Source organism: Drosophila mojavensis, unplaced genomic scaffold (genome assembly GCF_018153725.1).
Source record: "Drosophila mojavensis isolate 15081-1352.22 unplaced genomic scaffold, ASM1815372v1 contig_136, whole genome shotgun sequence".
NCBI classification, from domain to species: Eukaryota; Metazoa; Arthropoda; class Insecta; order Diptera; family Drosophilidae; genus Drosophila; species Drosophila mojavensis.
The window spans coordinates 5742181-5762289 of NW_025318667.1; the positions used below are offsets into that span (position 1 = coordinate 5742181).

Consider the following 20109-nt stretch of genomic DNA (forward strand, 5'->3'; position numbering starts at 1 on the left):
TATGTATGTATATGAATACAATTGAACTTATTGAACTTGAAACTTATATATATTGTATATATAATCGATTACAAATATAATAATTATTATTTTTTTAGTTGTATTATAGAGCTATAAACAGAGCCAGTAATTGTTAGTTGAGTAAACTGCGGTACGACAGGCATGAACAAAGTTGTTTTTATTATATCATTATTTTTATTATCTAACACAAATATATATGAGCAAATATAAATGTATATACATATATATAAATATTATGAATTCTCATGGTGAATTAAAATATTTATAGTTGAGTCTGATGTCTTGAATCACACATGCGAATGAAGTATTTGTATTAGTTTCGCGATAGTCGAGCACAATTTCCGTATAGAAATATACATAGAGAGCGAAAAAGCGAGAGAGAGAGAGATTCACATACATACACACATAGTTAATTATCTACTACTTTGTACCTTTTGTATGTTCTATAATTGACTCAATGCGGCGTTCCGTAGTACCTGTTTAGAAGCTATGGCGCTAACGTATGAATGAAAACGTTGGAGACTAAGCAGCAGGGCAAGCGAGTGGATGAGAGAGCGAGAGAGCGTTAGAGTGGCGAGCGGCGAGCCAAGCCGCGCTCAGAGCCTCGTGGAGTGGGTGAGATATGATTGAAATGCTCGGAATGCCCAACGTTAGTGTCGTATATATATTATTATGGTAGATTTATATACCAAAAATTATATGTTTACATGGTATATGTACATATATGTACATGTAGTAGTCTCTGCAATTTGCAATTTAAACACCTGCAGCAAATTTCGCCGGCGATTATTTATTGATGTCGGATCAATAATCAATTGGGCAATCTGCCGCGCGGAGCCTTCAGGCTTGCCGGCAACGTTAGTTGCTCTTTAAAAGTTAATTAGCCATCGATCGATCTGTCAGTCAAACTACCTGATTTTTATCTATTTGCCGCAACTTCTACTTTTTGATGTTTCTCTCTGTGTGTGTGTGTGTGTGTGTATGTGTGGTCGGTGCTGCCAGCTGGTCAAAGTTCAAACCCTCAAGATTTCGACAAGCGGCAAGCAACGGTATCAAAGTGCCGCTGCCGCTGCCGCTGCCTCTGCTGCTGTTCAGCTCTGCTGCCAGCGCAAGAGATCGCATTGAGTATCTGACAGAGTGACAATATATGCTGCTGCTGCGCTGCTGCGGCGCTGCTTTCTTTACTAAAACAAGTGTGCGAATCTGGTAAGCAGCAGCAGCAAGCAGCAACAGAGATTGGCGAGGTTCGTCGTCGTCGTCGTCGCCGTCGTCAAGTACATGGTCGTGTTGCTGCTGTCTGCGCTGCCCGGTTTGTCAGCCAGCATCCTACGCATACGGTTAACTGTTAATGCGCCAATTGCATTGCTCTCTTTCTGCTGCTCGACATAGCTGCGTGCGTGTGTGTATGTGTGTGTGTGAGTGAGTGCTGCTGGCTGCCAATGCTGCGAGGTTGTTAATCAACAAGTGAAGCGCGAAGGTTTATATACCCTGTAGACGATGAATATATATATTTTTATACATTAAAAAAAAATTTTTTTTAATATTTTTATCGTCTATTAAGTATATATAGTATTAAGTATTGCTTATAAATATATATGCAAATTTAAATATATTTTGAGACACTTGTATTAATTAACTTTTTAAATTATGTTAAATTATATAATATAAATATAAATATTCAAGTATATTCTGAGATACTTTAATATATAATATAATAAATACGATTAATAAGTAATATAAATTATATTTAAAATTTCCATATAAATTATCAACATAAATTTTTAGCTCATTGCTATACAAGACTAATCTATATTCTATAATTATTTATATAAATAATAATCATTTGTATAATATAAATATTTTAATATATTTTTAGATACTTATAATAAATAGTATAAATTAAATGAACATAATTGTTTATTAAATACTATTCAAGATTGAAATATATTTGATATATGACACAGAATAGAGAACTACAAAATAACCCCTAGACGTTTTCAATGAGCATATCCACTGATAGCCTGTACAATCTGTGTGTGTGTGTAGCATACCCGCTGCACAGCCGCCTATTTATGTACAGGGTATCGCGCTATAAAACCAACAGCAATATGTGCTAGCAAGCAAGTCGAGTGCTGGACGCGTAACAGTTAACAACACGTTCGGCCCAGCCCGAGTAACGTGTGTGTGTGTGTGTGCGTGTGCTTGTGCGTGCTCTACGTATAATTACATTTGTATTAACATTGGCGCTAACGTTAACATTCGCATTAACAGCGACATTTACATCTATTGTATATTGTTCAAGCCGGGCTTTGTGCTCTTCCCATTGTATTTGAGCGCTGTGCTGTGTAAAATCGTCATTGTGAAGTCAACAAATAACTATTAGCAAACATTTTTTTTTATTGTGAATTTATTTGAAGTGTGTATGTGTGTGTGTGCGTGTTTGTATGCGTTTATCAGCCAACTAATGAATGTATAGAAACCCAAAATACAAATACACGTTATTAAATTGAAAGCAAAGGCGAAATCTAGCATCGGAAGTGATAAACTGTCGCGTAAGTTAACCCACAGCTATTGCAACAAGTGTTAAAATACAGCAGGAACGAAGTTATTCAGGCTGGGGCATGCGCCCTTCCTGTGTGTCTGCCCCACTAGCACTTCCCGTGTGCCCTGGCCAAATTGAGTTAGCCAAGAGCTGGGCGAAAAAAAAACCCACCGTGTACAAAATCAAATTATCAATGTTGAGCTGCATGTTTTTTTTTTTTATCGTTTATAAAACCGTTTCACCTTGGGGCTCAATAAGCGTAGTCAACTGTAGAGCCTGCAGAGTGCTATTTCAAATAGAAAGGGATTTCGATCCAGCAGAGGAACAGCAACTTATAACAAGTCATTCTAGAACCTGTTACTCTGCAATTAGCAGTAGTTAATGTTAAAGTCATGAAGCATTTAAAAGTTGTGATACGATCAAAACATTTTAATTCAAGCAATTCCAGAGTTTCGGTCGTGTTTTAGATGTTAAAGTTAAAAGTTGAGTTTATCATTATCATTAAATAATGAAAAAATAAATAAATATTGTATATTTTATTAGATCAACATACATATATGATTAATTTGAACTATGTATATGATTTATATGCTCTATATGATCTATATGATCTATTTGATCCATATGATCTATATACTCTATATGCTCTATGTAATCTATATGATCTATGTGATCTATATATATTTTTTATATTTTCTATATGATCTATATGATCCTTGTGATCTATATGATCTATACGATATTATACGTTTCCTACGGTCTATACAATTCTATACTTGAATTTTACGTTATATACGATACGATCGGATCTATTTGATCTATAATTTAATTGAAAAGGATCTACACGAATATATTATGCCATACCTATGATATGCATGAACTATAATTTAATACGATCAATATAGGATCTGCAATATATATGTTCTATAAGAGCTACACGCAGTTTATCAGCTGCATGATCTATACGATCTGTAAGCTTCATATAATCTAGACAATGCAATCAATTGATTTTGCACAAAAATGCAAAGTGCAGTTGGTCTTTCTCTCAGTGTGCCCTAGCTCTTGGTTTACTAGCGAGCATATTAAGTATGAAGATTAGAGTCCTAGAGTCTGATTATTATCGGCGAAATACGAAAATAGCTGCCGGACTCCATAGTTATCGCAGCGAATGCGATGCGGTGTCGATAAAGACAGGCAAAGGCGATAAATGTCGATCGTTATAGATGTCTGGGATGGAATAGTTTAACAATGTGCAGCTTGGGGAATTGCTCTGTTGATGTGTTTGTCCGTTTGTGGGGTCGCTCGTCATGTTTGACAGGGCGAATTGCCAGCGGGTAACGGGGCAATGTTTTGGGCTTAGACCGCTTTGGATGCTCCTCAAGTGGCATTCGCTGCAGTACGTATTGAATTTCAGACATATTCCCTTCACAGAACCACTTAGGGCGCACACATTAGCCGCGTCAAATTGAAGTACGTGAATTTATTTGGTTGTTGAACAAACTCAAGCAAAACTCAGCCTAGAGAAATGACTTGAAATGCGCATTAAATGCATAAACAAGCGACACGCCACTCGCATCGAGCCCGAAATTCGAAAATCCAAAATACAAAACCAAAACCGAAACCAAAACCGAAAACCCAAACCCAAACCGAAATCCCAGCTCTGAGTCGGCACGCAGCGGGACAAAGGAGGGGCTGGCTGGCTCATCGACACATGTGAGAATGCGTCGGTTGCTGGGATTATTTTGCGGCCTATGTGTGCGGCGTGACTGTACGACAATAGCAAATGCAACTGCAACAGCAAAGGCAACGGCAAAGGCAACTGCCACTGCATTGCACACAGACTTAGCACGCAGCCCAATAACAATAATCAAAATGCACCTAAATATAGCAATTCCTATAGCAACAGCAACTGGAACCTTGGCTACATACAACACGTGTGCCGTAATCAATGTCACGAAATATTTAATGCGCTGCACTGACATCTGAGCTGATGGCCCGTCTAATCCATAATCCAGCACACTCAAGCCGAATTCACTGTCTTTGCCTCCGATATCAAAGCATAGAACTTTCATTTAAATTCAAATCAAGTTTGCATTTCAATTTCATTTCAAACAGCTCAGCTCAGCGGCAGGTGATTCGACTAATAGATCTATTTGAATACTAAAACACGAACTATATCAACTGATCTCAGTTGGTAGCTGAGAAAACAATCTATCAGAAAACTATAATTAACCTATCAGTCAGCTGTTTGTCTACTTGTTCAGGGTATACTAGTTTAAGTTCTGGTTTAACTAGCTTATCTTCAAAGCTAAATCTATGAATATAAATAATTATATGTACAATGGAAGATCTTACGACCCTTATGAATCCAAATGGGCTCTGCTAAACTTTTATTATAATTGCGTTCAGTTTTAGTGAGAGTCAACGACTGCCCAATACTCGTGCGAGGATATACGATATTATGATTTGTTTAATTGACAAAACTTGTAAGGCTTATCACTAGGTTTGTCGGATACGATAGCGGAAATATAGATATAATTATCTGATAGAAATATAAAGTAATTTTAATATTTAAAGTTTGCTTGTTATTACATAAGCTCTAGGAATCATGAGTACATAGAAATATCAAACGTTATAATTCTTGAGCCCCACCATAGACCGGAACCATTACTCCAATTGCTACATTCGCCAGTTCTCTATAGTGGAGCTCAATAATAATATAAATTTTTGGTAATTTTATTAAATTTCGATATTTCTATGTGGTGCTGATTCCTAGAATCGAATATATATATGAAAATATCACCCTATTAAGCCAGTTCTAAACCTAGCTAGGACCAACTTTCGATCTGCTCCAGACATCTTCATATGTTTCAAGTATTTGGTAATCGTTGACTCTACCCAAAACTGCTGGCAATTACAACCACTACACACCTAGCTATACTACTGAATAGCTTTTATAGAATTGTTTGCCAATTTTCCCGTCTGAGAGAATAGCATTATATTAGTGATACGAGCCTTTGATTCAATCAATGAGACTATAATAGAGTGCATCAGAATTTTATTGGCACCTCGGTTCGAGCTATGTATTTATTGATTGTGAACTCATTTCGTTTGCTCAGATTGACTGTCCGCTTATCTATTTCGTATAATTGTGGTGGGAGAGGGAGCGAGCGGGTGAGAGACAGAGATCGTCCCGAAAAATAATACCCATTAGACTGCAATCAATAACTAGCTGTAACTCGCACCCATATCTATGGACCTCAATTAACGCTCATTGACACAATTTAATTGTTCAGCATTCGAAGTGAACGAAAGTCAGCGTTGAGCGCAGTTGACTTGACCGCTACACTGAGCGAAAAATATGTGTATTAAAATTATATAAATCTCTTATCGATTCAATGTAAGACAGAGCTAAGCCTTGTTTACTTACGAAATATGCAATATACTATATGTATATATATATAAATATATATATTCTTTAATTGCTAGAGTTTTTCTCACAGTGCAGTATTGGGTGCCTTGTGAGTATAATTGAAAAATTGCGCCGTTCGATTAATCTCAATTAAATGGCGAACAAACTGCCAATTGGCTAGCAAAATAATGAAAAGCAAAAGAAAAGGGAACACGAAACGTAGCCTCAACTTCCGCCCGGCACTAGATACAGATACATGGCAAATGTATCTGCCAGATACACGAGTGAGAGCTACACCTGTGGCTACACCTTGTTGCTCTTGTTGTTGTTGTTCTTACATCTGCACGGTGTTCCCTTAAGTAGACAAATATGTGAACTTGAGTAACAAGTGTTTCACTATTTGTGTTCTGGCTCCGCGCCTCCTACTGATAAGCTAACAAGAGAGACACGAAACAGAGAGAGAGAGAGAGAGCGAGAGAGAGCGAGAGAAAGAGAGAGGGAGAGCGAGCGAGAGCGAGTAAAGGGCTAGTTACAATGACCTAATCAATAGCGCCGACACTGCCGATGCCAATATCGATGTCTATAGTCTATGTCTTTTATCTACGAGTGAGTCAACGGCACAGACTAATTACCAACATGATAAGCCGCATCGGGCCGCTTGATAGCGATGCGGCCGGGTGCGGCCGGTATCTTAGCTGCTGCCTGTTTCCAAATGTCATAGCACACGGGCATCCATAATCAATACACAAAAAATATAATAAGCTCGATGTATGTACATATATATGCATATTGATATAGATAGGTTATATAATGGCATTTATTAGATAATAATAGTGAAGCGACGGAGTTTGATAAGAGATACTCTTTCGCGCGGGCTGAACAGAGTTGGTATGAAACTTGTTAAATAGGCAAGAAAACTAAAGCAGACAAAGTATATAAAGTATACAAAGTATATATAAAGTATTGTATATGAAAGTAAATAAAGTATATACTAAGTATGTGATGTATACAAAGTATATGAAGTATACAAAGTATAAAAAATGTATGAAGTATGCTTAGTAAATGCAAAATACAAAGTATCTGGTAGTATCAAAGTATATATGCTATATTTAGTATAGGAAGTTGACAAAGTATATAAAGCATACAAAGCACTTGAGGCACACGAAGTGCACAAAGTATATGAAAGTAAATAAAGTATATACTAAGTATATGATGTATACAAAGTATATGATGTATACAAAGTATATGAAGTATACAAAGTATATGAAGTATGCTCAGTAAATGCAGAATACAAAGTATCTGGGATATACAAAGTATATACGGTATATAGTATATGAAGTTAACAAAGTATATAAAGCATACAAAGCATTTAGGGTACATGAAGTGTACAAAGTATCTGTAGTATTTGAAATATCTACAGTTTACAAAGCATATGACGTATATGAAGTATACAAGTATATTAATAATTCAATATAAGTATACAAAATATTTCGAGAATAAAAAGTAGACAAAATGAATAGAGCATACTACTATGTTCGCTTTGGGCTAATCTACCCAAGGCCATCACGACTGAGCTAAGAAACATCTAAAGCAGACTTTGCTCTTCTATTCACAATATCACGTCATATACACATATATTTGTATATTTATATGCGTATATATACGATTCCCCATGTCAAGCTTTTAGCAAACAAATAAGTCAGAGAAGCAGCAAAAATAATCTTTTTTTTTGTTTGCTTGACTAATTAAAGTCAGATGTACGTATATAAAAATCTGATTTAATTAGAATTTAATCACGCTGTTTGCTTTATTATAAGAATCATATATAATTAAATAATTCACTATTGAAATAGGCATAATTATATGCTTGAGGTGTAGAGGTTAGTCAAAAAGTCACAAGCTGAACCCAGTTAGGCTTGGGGGCAGCTCTATAAATAGCATCCACTTATAATATTATTCGTGCTTTAATTTATGGACACGACATGATTAAGATATGGTTTTGTTTGATATATTGTAATCGGTGAGAAAGTCAAACCGAGAGACTATGTATATGTATATAGATTTAAATTTGTAATATTCTTGAATGAATCTTATGAATGAATTTTAACGTCCTTAAATAGCTGAAATATAATACTTGAGCTTACCGTTAGTCCTCGAGTGGAGTTTCGAGTACAGCGAGAAATTGCGAACAGTCATCGTGGCTTGCTGGAAATCGAGTATCCCCCTCGTGATGATCATGAATTCTGACGTATGCGGAATGGGAATCATTAGCTTGCGTGCTGTTGTTAATGATGATAATGATGGTGATCATGATGATGATGACGCCTTCGCGTTTTGTCATGCTAATGGCGTACTTATTATTGTCCATGCCGCATGACTTGCGAAAAGTAAAACCATTAAATAGCCCCAATCGAAGCGACGACAAATCACAACTAGCTGCAAACCGGTCGAGTTGATAACGCTTGTTAAGTATCTCTCTCTCTCTCTCTCTCTTTCTGTCACTACTCCGCCTCTCTCTCCCTCTCTCTCGCTCTCTGTCTACCACTTGGTCAGTCTGTGCGCTGTCAGTTGGGTCTAGTCTTCAGGCCAACTAAATATTTGAACTGGCTGCGTGTGCTAAGCGAAAGTTATTTGCGTATACCCTGAGATCATTTCAACTGGGTATATAGTCGCTCTCATTTATAATGTATGCCGGAGGCAGCAATGGGAGTGGCTGAAGCCATAATATATGCTTACATATTGATTGGAATGCAATAGACGCGCCTATAACGAGCTGAAATACAGGAATGAGAGATTTCTTCGACAGATGAAGTTTACATTAAATAATCGATAATTAAAGTTATGGAACTACAGTTGAAGATAGATTCTGGCATATATGTAAATACACCCAAGTATTGTGCAATCCAAATTCTGTGATCGACTCTGATCAACTTTACTTAAAAGACAATCGATAGCTAAAGATATCGATATTTAGTTTTAGAAGGCTAGAGTTACCAATTGCGGTATAGAAATATTCCCCAACAAACCCCAGTTTGTGATTGATTTTGATCAATTTATAGTTAAGCTTACCAACTCTGGCTTATAGCAGTTACCTCCAAGGTAAGGTCAGGGTATTTCATAGCCGAATACTATCGAACTGCATAGCTCTTGTCTTATTTTGTCACAGCCTACACGGGCATTGATCGATGGCATGAGTGCGTGAGGCTGTTAAGTGCTGCTCCCCTTTTCTCAGACTTGATCTTGGTCATGGTTTACCTCTCTCCCGCACCCTCACCAGCCCTCCTCGTCTACAGATGGTTTCATTCAGTACGCCCCTGACACTGACACTGTCTGTCGGAATCTCTGACAGCGGGCGTCAATTTATGGCACGCTTCGATGGAGTTCAATGGCAAACAAGACGACGGCAGCCACGACAACAACTCGAACAACTCCAACAACTCCAACAACTGCAACAACTCGCTATCTTCAGCTGCGATGAAGACATCCAAGTGCCAGCAGCCAAGTGCACCGGCTGCACCAGTTGGTTGGCCTGTCTCCGAATTATCGCTGCATAAATAGAACTGTACAGATGAGGGCGATGTCAGACTGAGAGAGAGAGGCAGAAGGAGACAGAGGTAGAGAGAGGGAGACCGATAGGGGCTGTGCTTAACTGCTCTTTTCCTTATGGACTCTTCATTATTTTTACAACCAAACCAAATGATTTTTCTGTTTTGTTTTGTTTTGTCTCTGCGTTTTTATGAAGGACCCAAATGACGGCGACAGTCTGCCTCTACCACTGCCTCTACCCCTCGTCCAGCAGCAATTCCTGTCTGGCTGCCACCATCAGCCATTAAGCCAGCTCCATGGCATCGCATTGATCTCAATGAACCGGGCACACCCGCTAAGTGATTTCCCAAGCCACGTTCGATTGCCGCTCGCTCTGGGCGAAGAAGAAGCAACAGCGATTGGTGCGACTATCGTGTTTTGCATATAAAAACGAATCGTTTAGATCGACGCGGTTTTTGGTCACGTCGCGCCCATATGGCAAAATCAACACAATATAGAAAGCACATGTCTAAGACAGACCCAAACCCAAACCCAAACCCATACACCAGACCCCAGACCCCAGACCCGTTCCTACTATAATAATGATAATGCCTAGCATGGGGGACGGCCTGCCGACATTGTCGGCGACAATGCCAATTAGCAATTAGAGCATTATCTAGCATTAGGCAATGGCAATAACAATAATGATGAGGTGTGCCGCGGCATGCCGCAAGGAGTCGACGTCTAACAGCATTGATAGACCGCAATTTTCCACCTTACAAATGGCGACAATTTTGCATAGCTTCAGGTAAACGCTGATAGATCAATAGATAGAAATAGATGCCTCCCATGTTAGCTTAGAAATTAGAGTTTCTGTTGCCTCTAAGAAAGACGTATGATTAAATCATGACATGGCATGCGTCCAACTTGTGGCTCTTCAATAGATTTCGCAAATATTTGCTCTCTCAGCAAACTCTTTACTGACTTCCGGTATATTGGGATTTCCAGCTTGAGCACGAATTCAATGTCATTTTGCGTAGTTATCTGCAGGTTATCTAATCGGCCAGGCGTTTTCGTATGCAAACAGACCAAAGTATAACTGTGAAATGCATTTTGGGATAGAGAGAAATGGGGAGAGAGATTCGGCAGAGAATGGAACCTTATTCAATCTCATTGAGAGTCATTTCCGGACCATCTCAAGGATACCTGCAAGTCAAAAAGTTGTCTTTCCTTAGAATCCCACATTCTGTACTTTGAAATGGGATTTGGAATGGGTTACACTTCCATTGCAGAGACCATGTAGATAGAACTGCAAACGGATGTACCCTATCCAATCCACTTTAGCCTGAAACACCCTTAAAATAATGCAAAAGCCAATCAAAAGCATAGACTAAGATATTTCCCTGTTCTTCCTTGCAGACATCAACTACCATGGATAAGTCCACGCTGACACAGAAGAATTATGCGAGCGTCTACAAAGAGACGACGAAGCCCAAGAAACCGAAACGTCGCGACAAGAGCGATCTGGGTCCCGATTTTGTGGCGCCCGATGGCGGCTGGGGCTGGGTCATCTGTGTGGCTGCGGGCTTGAATAATGTGAGTACCACAGAGCGATCTACAGTATATATGGAAATGACATCAACTAATCCGGCGGGGCTTTGTATAGTTCTTTATGTTTCCGGCACTGCAACAGTACGGTCTGATCTACCGGGCGCGTATGTCGACGCTGGGCTTCGATGCCAAGGATACGACGATCATTGTGAATGTGGTGATGACGCTGTCTTCGCTAGTGGGTAAGTCACAGCATCTCTGAGCGGATGTAGGCTTGGGTAACTACATCTCAAATATTTCCAGGCATTGTCAATGGAGCAATGTTTCGGCGCTTCACCTTCCGCCAGGTGGCGCTGGCGGGCACTACCCTTGGCTTTTTGGGCATCTTCGGCTCGGCCTTCTGCGTCACCGTCTGGCAGTACATCATCTGCCTGTCGCTGATCTATGGTGTGGGCCTGGGTCTGGCCATGGCCGCCGTCTCGCTGGCCGTGAACACATACTTTAAGCACAGCCGTCGGCGCGCCACCGGCTTCTCGTGGACCATCACGGGCCTGGGACCCATCATCTTTCCGTACGTGTCCACCTTTCTGCTGGACTACTACGGTTCGCTGGGCACGATTTTGGTGTATGCCGGCATCGCGTTCAATGCGGTGCTCTGCGCCCTTACGCTGCAGCCGGTGATGCGGCATGTGCGCAAGCCGGAGAAGCCCGAGCCCGACAGCGTCGATCCCAAGGACCAGCCGGAGCTGCTCGAGGCCAATGGCAATCTGCTGTCCACGGGCAGCGATCCGTGGAGCGACTACGAGTGCAAGTACTGCCAGTACCAGAGGCGCGCCAAGCGTGGCATCTTCTCCTCGCAGTACCTCTTCAATGACGACGATCCCGACCATCCCGGCTACGAGATCACAGATCCAGGCACACCCATGCTGGCGCGTGCCAACGACGGTTGGTTCGGCTCCAAGTTGTCGCTGGTCTCCGAGCGGCGGCAGGTGCTGCTGCGTCAGGCCTCTGTCAGTGTCGTGGCGTCGGCGGCCACCAAGCTGAGTCGCGACAACTTGGACAAACTGGAGGAGGCCAACGAGGCGGACCGGCTGCAGCGGCAGCAGGAGTCGGCCGTGGGTCTATCCAAGCCGAACTACTTCAGTCGGGAACGCGGCGATCTCGGCCGGTATGCGAGCAAGGCGAGCATCTACTCCAAGCCAGGCGGCGAGGAGCTGCTGCGCTGCACTTGCGCCGAGGACAAGGCGGTGCTGGAGAAATCGGCCGCGGCGCTGCGTCTCCAGGAGCAGGCGCTGCAGGCCGCCGTGGAGGCCGAGGAGGTGGCCAAGCGCAAAATGAAGTTTCGCCAGAAGGTGGCCAAATTCTTCGATCTGGATCTGCTGCGCAACGTGACCTTTGTCAATCTGGTCATCGGCATGAGCATCATGATGTTCGGCGAGATGAACTTCTCGGTGCTTACTCCGTTCATTCTGGACAGCTATGGCTACACGAACGAGCAGTGCTCCCTGGTCATGTCGCTGCTGGCCTGCATGGACATCTCGGTGCGCTTCCTGGCCCCGCTCTTTCTCGAGAAGGTGAACCTGGACAATCGGGTGCTATTCGCCTTCGGCATCGTTTGCATCGCTGTCGGCCGCGTCATCGTCACCATGGCCTCGTCCTACAATGTGATCGTGGCCGTCTTTCTGCTCATCGGCTTCGGCAAGGGCTTCCGCACCATATTCTCCCCACTGATCATACCCAGCTATGTGCCGCTGCGTCGCCTGCCCGCCGCCTCCGGACTGCAGCTGATCTTCAACACGCTCTTCTCCTTCGCCATGGGACCCCTGCTGGGTGAGTATTTCTGGTCAAGCACAGCACGCTGGAATCCCTCTAATCTCGAATCTCGAATCTTTGTGCTTTGCAGGCGTCATCACCAACGCCTATGGCTACAGCGCCACCATTCACTGCATCAACACCCTCACCGCCGTCGCCCTGCTCATGTGGATCGCCGAGTCAGCGATCCGACGTGCGCTCGGCAAGCCGTACAACCCACCGGAACAGTAACGGTCAGCTGGGGCAGCCCTGCTGCAACAGAGCTACTTATGCGGCCCACCACTGTAGACCAGTTGGCCCAGGTCAAATCTACATCCATTTTAATTACCTTGTCTATAGTATTATCCTAAGCAATTCGCATTAGTTTCATAGCATAAGTTGCTAGAACTTTAGTGATATTACCTAGCGTAATACACGATTTCATACACGTCTTAGGTACTTATAGTTAGTTATAAAAATATTTTTTTTTTTACATATGTGCTAGCTTTAACGGTACTCTACTTTAAAAAAAAAAAAAAAAAAAAAAAAACATTAAACGTTTCACTTGATTGATTGTGAACTGAAGAACTGAGTTAACATATATTTTTTTGACTAAAATTTTGAGATCATTTCATATTATATCGAGCTTTTACTGTACCATGTGCTGTAAAATCTCTCAATTAAAAAAGGTATATTTGTGTATAAAACAAAATATACACACATCGGTCAACTAAAGGACATAAGGAAACTAACAGTAAATACAATATACATCATATTGTTCGATAAATAAATATATATAGATATATAGAATATACATAGTTCGATTAACGAACACAACTCTTGCTCGAGGCGTTCGTTAACCGAGGGTTCACTGTATATGATAATACATTTACTGGGTGTCAAACGGCCAGTTAGCACTGAAATATAAATGGCGTTAGTTTTCTGCACAGTTGGCGTTCGATAATACCATAAGAAGTTAAACAAGAATTTAAATAAAATATAATATCACATCAAAAGAAATAAATAGTTTCACTGAATAAACTGAATTTGTCAAACACCCCACGCAGCTCGCTCGCGCTTACTGGCGTTAACAGTTGCAGCGCTATGGGCTACACAGCATGCACTGCTGTTAGTTAACAGTACGCTAACAGCTCGCTGTTGACGCTGCACACTGTTCGGCGTCTCTCAATTGGATTGGCAATTGCGCTGATTTGACGTCGGGCAATTATCGGTTTTTAGTTTGTTTGAGCAGCTAAAGCAGACGAGACAGCGGCCCACGTAACGAGCCGTTAACCGTTAGCCCGCTTACCCGCTTGCCCGTTTAACCGCTTAGCAATTGTTAATCATTGAAGCGGCATGCCAATTGGATAAGTGCAATTGCAGTGCCGCATTGCTTCAATTGGATTCTAATTCGAATTTCGGCTACGTTACTCCAATTGGACGAAATCGGATTGCGGTGCGTGGTGCTTGGCGACGTTGAACTTGATGAGTTGCCAAAGTCAAAGTCACTAAAAAGATGTAAAATTATTTATTCTTGTTGTTTTTTTTTTATGTGGGCGTGAAAGTGTGTGTGTGTGTGTGTGTGTGAGCGCACAAGTAAAAATAAAATTGCATACGCAACACGAGAAGGAGAAGGGAAAGCAGAAGGCGCCAAGAGACAGATCGACTGCCAACGACAAAATTCGCATTCGCATTAGCCAAGAGGAGCAAGCCAAAGCAATTAGCAACAACTATATATATATAAATTTATATAAATATATATATATATATATATATATATATTGTCATCAAGGTATGCGCACACTTGTTTAGAGATATATCAATCTATGGCTGATTACATGACATGATTAAATCGGTTCTGTAACACGTTCTTATCACGAATTTCGCTCATGAGCTGGGCGCCAAAGCGCAATCGCATTGCAATCGCCTTGCCACACCTGCAGTGCAGCTGCCCGCCTGGGCGTGGCTCTAGGGCAGCCAAAAGGACCAACAAGCCATCGAATCACTCAAAGAACTATTCTTATCAGTTGGCTGTATGTATCTCTCGCTATATAGAAGCTATATAGTAGTCAAAGCTGCACGGCAAACAGATAAAGATAAGATCAACAAGCGAGCTATTGACAGAGCTGATTGGCTTGCAGTTTGCACAGGTAACTGAGGCAGTGATAAGGCTTGATCGATCAATAGTACTGAGGCAGCAAGAGAGATCGTTTTCAACTATTGTACAACATATATAAATGCATGTATATGCCACATACGAATCATACACTCCAGTCCTAGTTTGCCAAAATGATTCACTGTAGGCTTAGGTTGGTCTTGGCAAAGTCGGGCCATATGACGATGCTGCTAGGGAGGGCAAAAGACCTCAGCTATGAGCCCGACAACAACATCAACAACAACAATCACAACAATTAGTAACGTTGCAGTCGGGCGTTACCAGCTACAGAATACTCCTTCACATCCCATCAACAATTTAGAGGCTAAGTTTAGCTCTAATATAGTGCAAGGTGCAGTTTCTCCCGATTGGCCACGCCCCTAGTGACCATAGGCACCTTATTCCTGGCCTAACTGCAAAATTTGTATGCTTATGCTCCAAAAATGTCAAAATTACAGTGTATTTTTCGATCGTATCGATATGTATCGATAGAGGAGGTTACTAGTAACTCAACTATCCAAATTTGAAGCTTCTAGCTCTTAAACTGTAGGAGATATAAACTTTTGCGGTTTGCCACGCCCCCTGTAGGCGGCCATATATCTGCCATAGCTTTTAGGTCTTGGGAGGTCAGCCCAATTATACATATATACCAACTTCTAGCATCAATAGTGTCCAAAATATAGCAGATTAATCACAATATCTTCACGGACAGACAGACGGCCAACAAGACGGACATTGCACAAAACCAATATACTCATTTCACTCCCGTGAATGAGTATAAGAAGAGCAACGGCAATGCGAGCTCATACCTGACAGTTGCCGCGTGCCGTCGCAGTTAATTCTGACAAGTGCTCGTTAGAGCTCTATTGCAATTGAACTGGCTTTAAATCGTTCCGGAATTGGCGTCGATGCCACGATCATGATTTTCGCTTGGCATCGGCTCCAGTTGCGTCACAGCGCTAGCTGATGAATCTATTGGCATTGATTGCAGAGCGAGGCCAGAGGCGCCAGCGAGACGAGATTCGACATGCCGTCCCAGGAGCAGAAGGTCTATGGGGATACGACGCAGCCGCTGCCGCGACGCGCCGCAGGAGACGGCGTCTACTACAACAGGAAGGACAAGAGTGATCTGGGCGAGAATTTCGTGGCGCCCGATGGCGGCTGGGCGTGGCTGGTGTGCATCGCCGCCGGCATATCGAATGTAGGTAAAATCGAAACTCCCATCCAGTGCCAAGCAATTATCCATGGGCAATGCCATCGCTCTGACAGATGTCGCTGTATCCGTGCCTGCAGCAGTTCGGGCTGCTGTTCGGCCAACGCCTCCGGGTGCTGGGCCTGAGCAGCTCCCAGGTGACGACCATAGTCAACACGCAGCCGGCTGTCGCTGCCTGCTCGGGCCTGCTCAACGGGCCCATGTTCCGGCGCTTCACCTTCCGGCAGGTGGCCATGGCGGGTGCGTTGCTCTCCTTCACCGGCATCGCGCTGAGCGGCTTCTGCGAGACGTTTGCCGGCTACATAGTCGCCTATTCGGTGCTTTACGGTAAGCCGTGTGCCATTCGATTGCTCCAATTCCTCTGTGGTCACCTCCAACTCCATTCTCAGGCTTTGGCATGAGCATCAACGTGTCGGCCTCCTCGCTGGCGATCAACACGTACTTCCAGCAGAAGCGGCGACGCGCCGCCGGCTTCTCGTGGACAATCACCGGACTGGGGCCGATCTTCTTTCCATATCTGGTCACGTTCCTGCTGGGCATCTACGATGTCCAGGGCACGGCGCTGATCTTTGCCGCCCTGGCGCTGCACAGCTTTGTCGGCGCGCTGATCTTTCAGCCGGTGCGCTATCACCTGCGCCCGAATGCTGCGACTGAGGCCAAGGATGAGGCTGATGCGGCACTCAAGCAGCCGGAGCAGCAGCCGGAGATACTGTGCGCCCATTGTACGCTGCAGCGCAAGCGCGAGCCGGGCGGCATCTTCTCCAGCCAGTATCTGTACCAGGACGACGATGCTCAGCGACCCGGCTACGAGATCATTGAGCCGGGCACGCCCATGTTGTCGCGGGCGAACGACGGCTGGTATGGGTCCAAGATGTCGCTCACCTCTGGACGCATGCGCTTCCGCACGGTGTCCAGCTCGAAGGACTTGGAGCATACGCAACGCCTGCACAGTCCTGTCAGCAAGGAGCAGCAGCAGGACGACGACTTCCTGCGGCCGAATTACTTTCGGCGAGAGCGCGAGGAGTCCATGCTGGAGTCGAGTCGCTGCAGCTGTGCGGAGCAGCGGGCGATCGCTGCTGCTCGCCAAATGGAGCAGCAAGCGGAGCACAATAACAACCACAGCGGCGACACGGAGCTGCCGCAGCCATCCCAGATGAGCTTCGTGCAGAAGATCGTGACCTTCTTCGACCTGGACCTGCTGCGCGACATAACGTTTGTGAATCTGGTCTTCGGCCTGACGGTCATCAACTTCGGGGAGCTGAACTTCGCGATTCTGACGCCGCTCATATTGACGGACTTCGGATTCGAGACGCCACAGATCACGGTGGCCATGTCCCTGATGGCCGGCATGGACATGACGGTGCGCTTCCTGGTGCCGTTCGTCACCGAGAAGATACCCTGGGATAACCGCGTCTTCTTTCTAATTGGCGTCATGGGCATCGCCATCGGACGCACCGCCGTGGCCTGCACGCCGTCCTACATGGGCATTCTGGCCAGCTTCACCTGGATTGGCCTGTGCAAGGGCGTGCGCACCATCTTCTGGCCACTGATCATACCCGGCTACGTGCCCCTGAATCGTCTGCCAGGCGCATCTGGCCTACAGCTGCTCATCACGGGATTGTTCACGCTCATCTTTGGTCCCTTTGTGGGTGGGTATTATCTATTATCTACAGCTGTATTTGTATTTGTATCTGTATCTGTATCTGTATCTGTATCTGTATCTGTATCTGTATCTGTATCTGTATCTGTATCTGTATCTGTATCTGTATCTGTATCTGTATCTGTATCTGTATCTGTATCTGTATCTGTATCTGTATCTGTATCTGTATCTGTATCTGTATCTGTATCTGTATCTGTATCTGTATCTGTATCTGTATCTGTATCTGTATCTGTATCTGTATCTGTATCTGTATCTGTATCTGTATCTGTATCTGTATCTGTATCTGTATCTGTATCTGTATCTGTATCTGTATCTGTATCTGTATCTGTATCTGTATCTGTATCTGTATCTGTATCTGTATCTGTATCTGTATCTGTATCTGTATCTGTATCTGCACCTGTATCTATATCTATATCTATATCTATATCTATATCTATATCTATATCTATATCTATATCTGTATCTGTATCTGTATCTGTATCTGTATCTGTATCTGTATCTGTATCTGTATCTGTATCTGTATCTGTATCTGTATCTGTATCTGTATCTGTATCTGTATCTGTATCTGTATCTGTATCTGTATCTGTATCTGTATCTGTATCTGTATCTGTATCTGTATCTGTATCTATATCTATATCTATATCTATATCTATATCTATATCTATATCTATATCTGTATCTGTATCTGTATCTGTATCTGTATCTGTATCTGTATCTGTATCTGTATCTGTATCTGTATCTGTATCTGTATCTGTATCTGTATCTGTATCTGTATCTGTATCTGTATCTGTATCTGTATCTGTATCTGTATCTGTATCTGTATCTGTATCTGTATCTGTATCTGTATCTGTATCTGTATCTGTATCTGTATCTGTATCTGTATCTGTATCTGTATCTGTATCTGTATCTGTATCTGTATCTGTATCTGTATCTGTATCTGTATCTGTATCTGTATCTGTATCTGTATCTGTATCTGTATCTGTATCTGTATCTGTATCTGTATCTGTATCTGTATCTGTATCTGTATCTGTATCTGTATCTGTATCTGTATCTGTATCTGTATCTGTATCTGTATCTGTATCTGTATCTGTATCTGTATCTGTATCTGTATCTGTATCTGTATCTGTATCTGTATCTGTATCTGTATCTGTATCTGTATCTGTATCTGTATCTGTATCTGTATCTGTATCTGTATCTGTATCTGTATCTGTATCTGTATCTGTATCTGTATCTGTATCTGTATCTGTATCTGTATCTGTATCTGTATCTGTATCTGTATCTGTATCTGTATCTGTATCTGTATCTGTATCTGTATCTGTATCTGTATCTGTATCTGTATCTGTATCTGTATCTGTATCTGTATCTGTATCTGTATCTGTATCTGTATCTGTATCTGTATCTGTATCTGTATCTGTATCTGTATCTGTATCTGTATCTGTATCTGTATCTGTATCTGTATCTGTATCTGTATCTGTATCTGTATCTGTATCTGTATCTGTATCTGTATCTGTATCTGTATCTGTATCTGTATCTGTATCTGTATCTGTATCTGTATCTGTATCTGTATCTGTATCTGTATCTGTATCTGTATCTGTATCTGTATCTGTATCTGTATCTGTATCTGTATCTGTATCTGTATCTGTATCTGTATCTGTATCTGTATCTGTATCTGTATCTGTATCTGTATCTGTATCTGTATCTGTATCTGTATCTGTGTCGGTATGAATCGGTATATCTATTTTTATCTATATTGTTTTACATATCTGTATCCATTAACCTTTTCTGATTCATGCAGGTCTAGTGCGCGATCGCTTCAACTATTCGGTGGCGCTGCACTGCCTCAATGCGCTGTCCTTTTTGGCTGCTGCTTTGTGGGTCCTGGAGGCGCTGCTGCGACGGCACAGGCGCAAGCTGGCCAGTTGATTAATAACAATATGTTAAATATATAAATTATGATTTTTTAGCACTAAGCTCTTATGTAAACTATGCACAAATATGTACATATTATACTAGCTGATGGTAGCAAGAGATTACCTATAAGATAATACAATTTATTCACTCTCTTTTAAAAATGGCTGTATATCTATTGGCTAGATATCTACTTGATATGTAATGCATTTCTTTGATCATAAGTCAAAAGACTCTGACAACTCCTTGGCTTTGTATTCATATTATAAAAAGTGCAGCATACTTTTGCGCGCCACACAAATAGCAGCGCATGCAGCAGTTGCATATTTTT

At 42.4% G+C, this 20109-nt stretch overlaps 2 protein-coding genes across 5 annotated transcripts; both read left to right on the plus strand.

Annotated features, from left to right (window-relative positions):
* Positions 1-2149: 2149 nt before the first annotated feature.
* On the plus strand, positions 2150-13427 carry LOC6586015. Its single transcript, XM_002011602.4, has 5 exons — positions 2150-2573; positions 10920-11096; positions 11167-11293; positions 11355-12881; positions 12955-13427. Exons 2-5 carry the CDS (start codon positions 10932-10934, stop codon positions 13092-13094), a joined length of 1959 nt encoding a protein of 652 aa, XP_002011638.4. The 5' UTR covers positions 2150-2573; positions 10920-10931; the 3' UTR covers positions 13095-13427.
* A 618-nt stretch (positions 13428-14045) lies between these two features.
* LOC6586016 lies at positions 14046-19915 on the plus strand. Of its 4 annotated transcripts, none has more exons than XM_015160599.3 (5): positions 14046-14360; positions 15989-16198; positions 16267-16537; positions 16600-17859; positions 19666-19915. In XM_015160599.3, exons 2-5 carry the CDS (start codon positions 16025-16027, stop codon positions 19791-19793), a joined length of 1833 nt encoding a protein of 610 aa, XP_015016085.1. In that variant the 5' UTR covers positions 14046-14360; positions 15989-16024; the 3' UTR covers positions 19794-19915. The 4 variants fall into 4 exon arrangements, with proteins under 4 accessions (XP_015016085.1, XP_015016084.1, XP_002011639.1 ...); XM_015160598.3 differs by having other exon boundaries at positions 14046-14298; XM_002011603.4 differs by lacking the exon at positions 14046-14360 and adding an exon at positions 14670-14992.
* Positions 19916-20109: the final 194 nt, after the last annotated feature.

Bases quoted from the DNA above. Each gene is read 5' to 3' on its own strand.
- LOC6586015 (XM_002011602.4), top strand. From the start codon at position 10,932: ATGGATAAGTCCACGCTGACACAGAAGAATTATGCGAGCGTCTACAAA. The intron at 11,294-11,354 runs GTAAGTCACAGC...AAATATTTCCAG, and splicing joins GACGCTGTCTTCGCTAGTGG to GCATTGTCAATGGAGCAATG. The intron at 12,882-12,954 runs GTGAGTATTTCT...TGTGCTTTGCAG, and splicing joins CGCCATGGGACCCCTGCTGG to GCGTCATCACCAACGCCTAT.
- LOC6586016 (XM_015160599.3), top strand. From the start codon at position 16,025: ATGCCGTCCCAGGAGCAGAAGGTCTATGGGGATACGACGCAGCCGCTG. The intron at 16,538-16,599 runs GTAAGCCGTGTG...CTCCATTCTCAG, and splicing joins CGCCTATTCGGTGCTTTACG to GCTTTGGCATGAGCATCAAC. The intron at 17,860-19,665 runs GTGGGTATTATC...TGATTCATGCAG, and splicing joins CATCTTTGGTCCCTTTGTGG to GTCTAGTGCGCGATCGCTTC.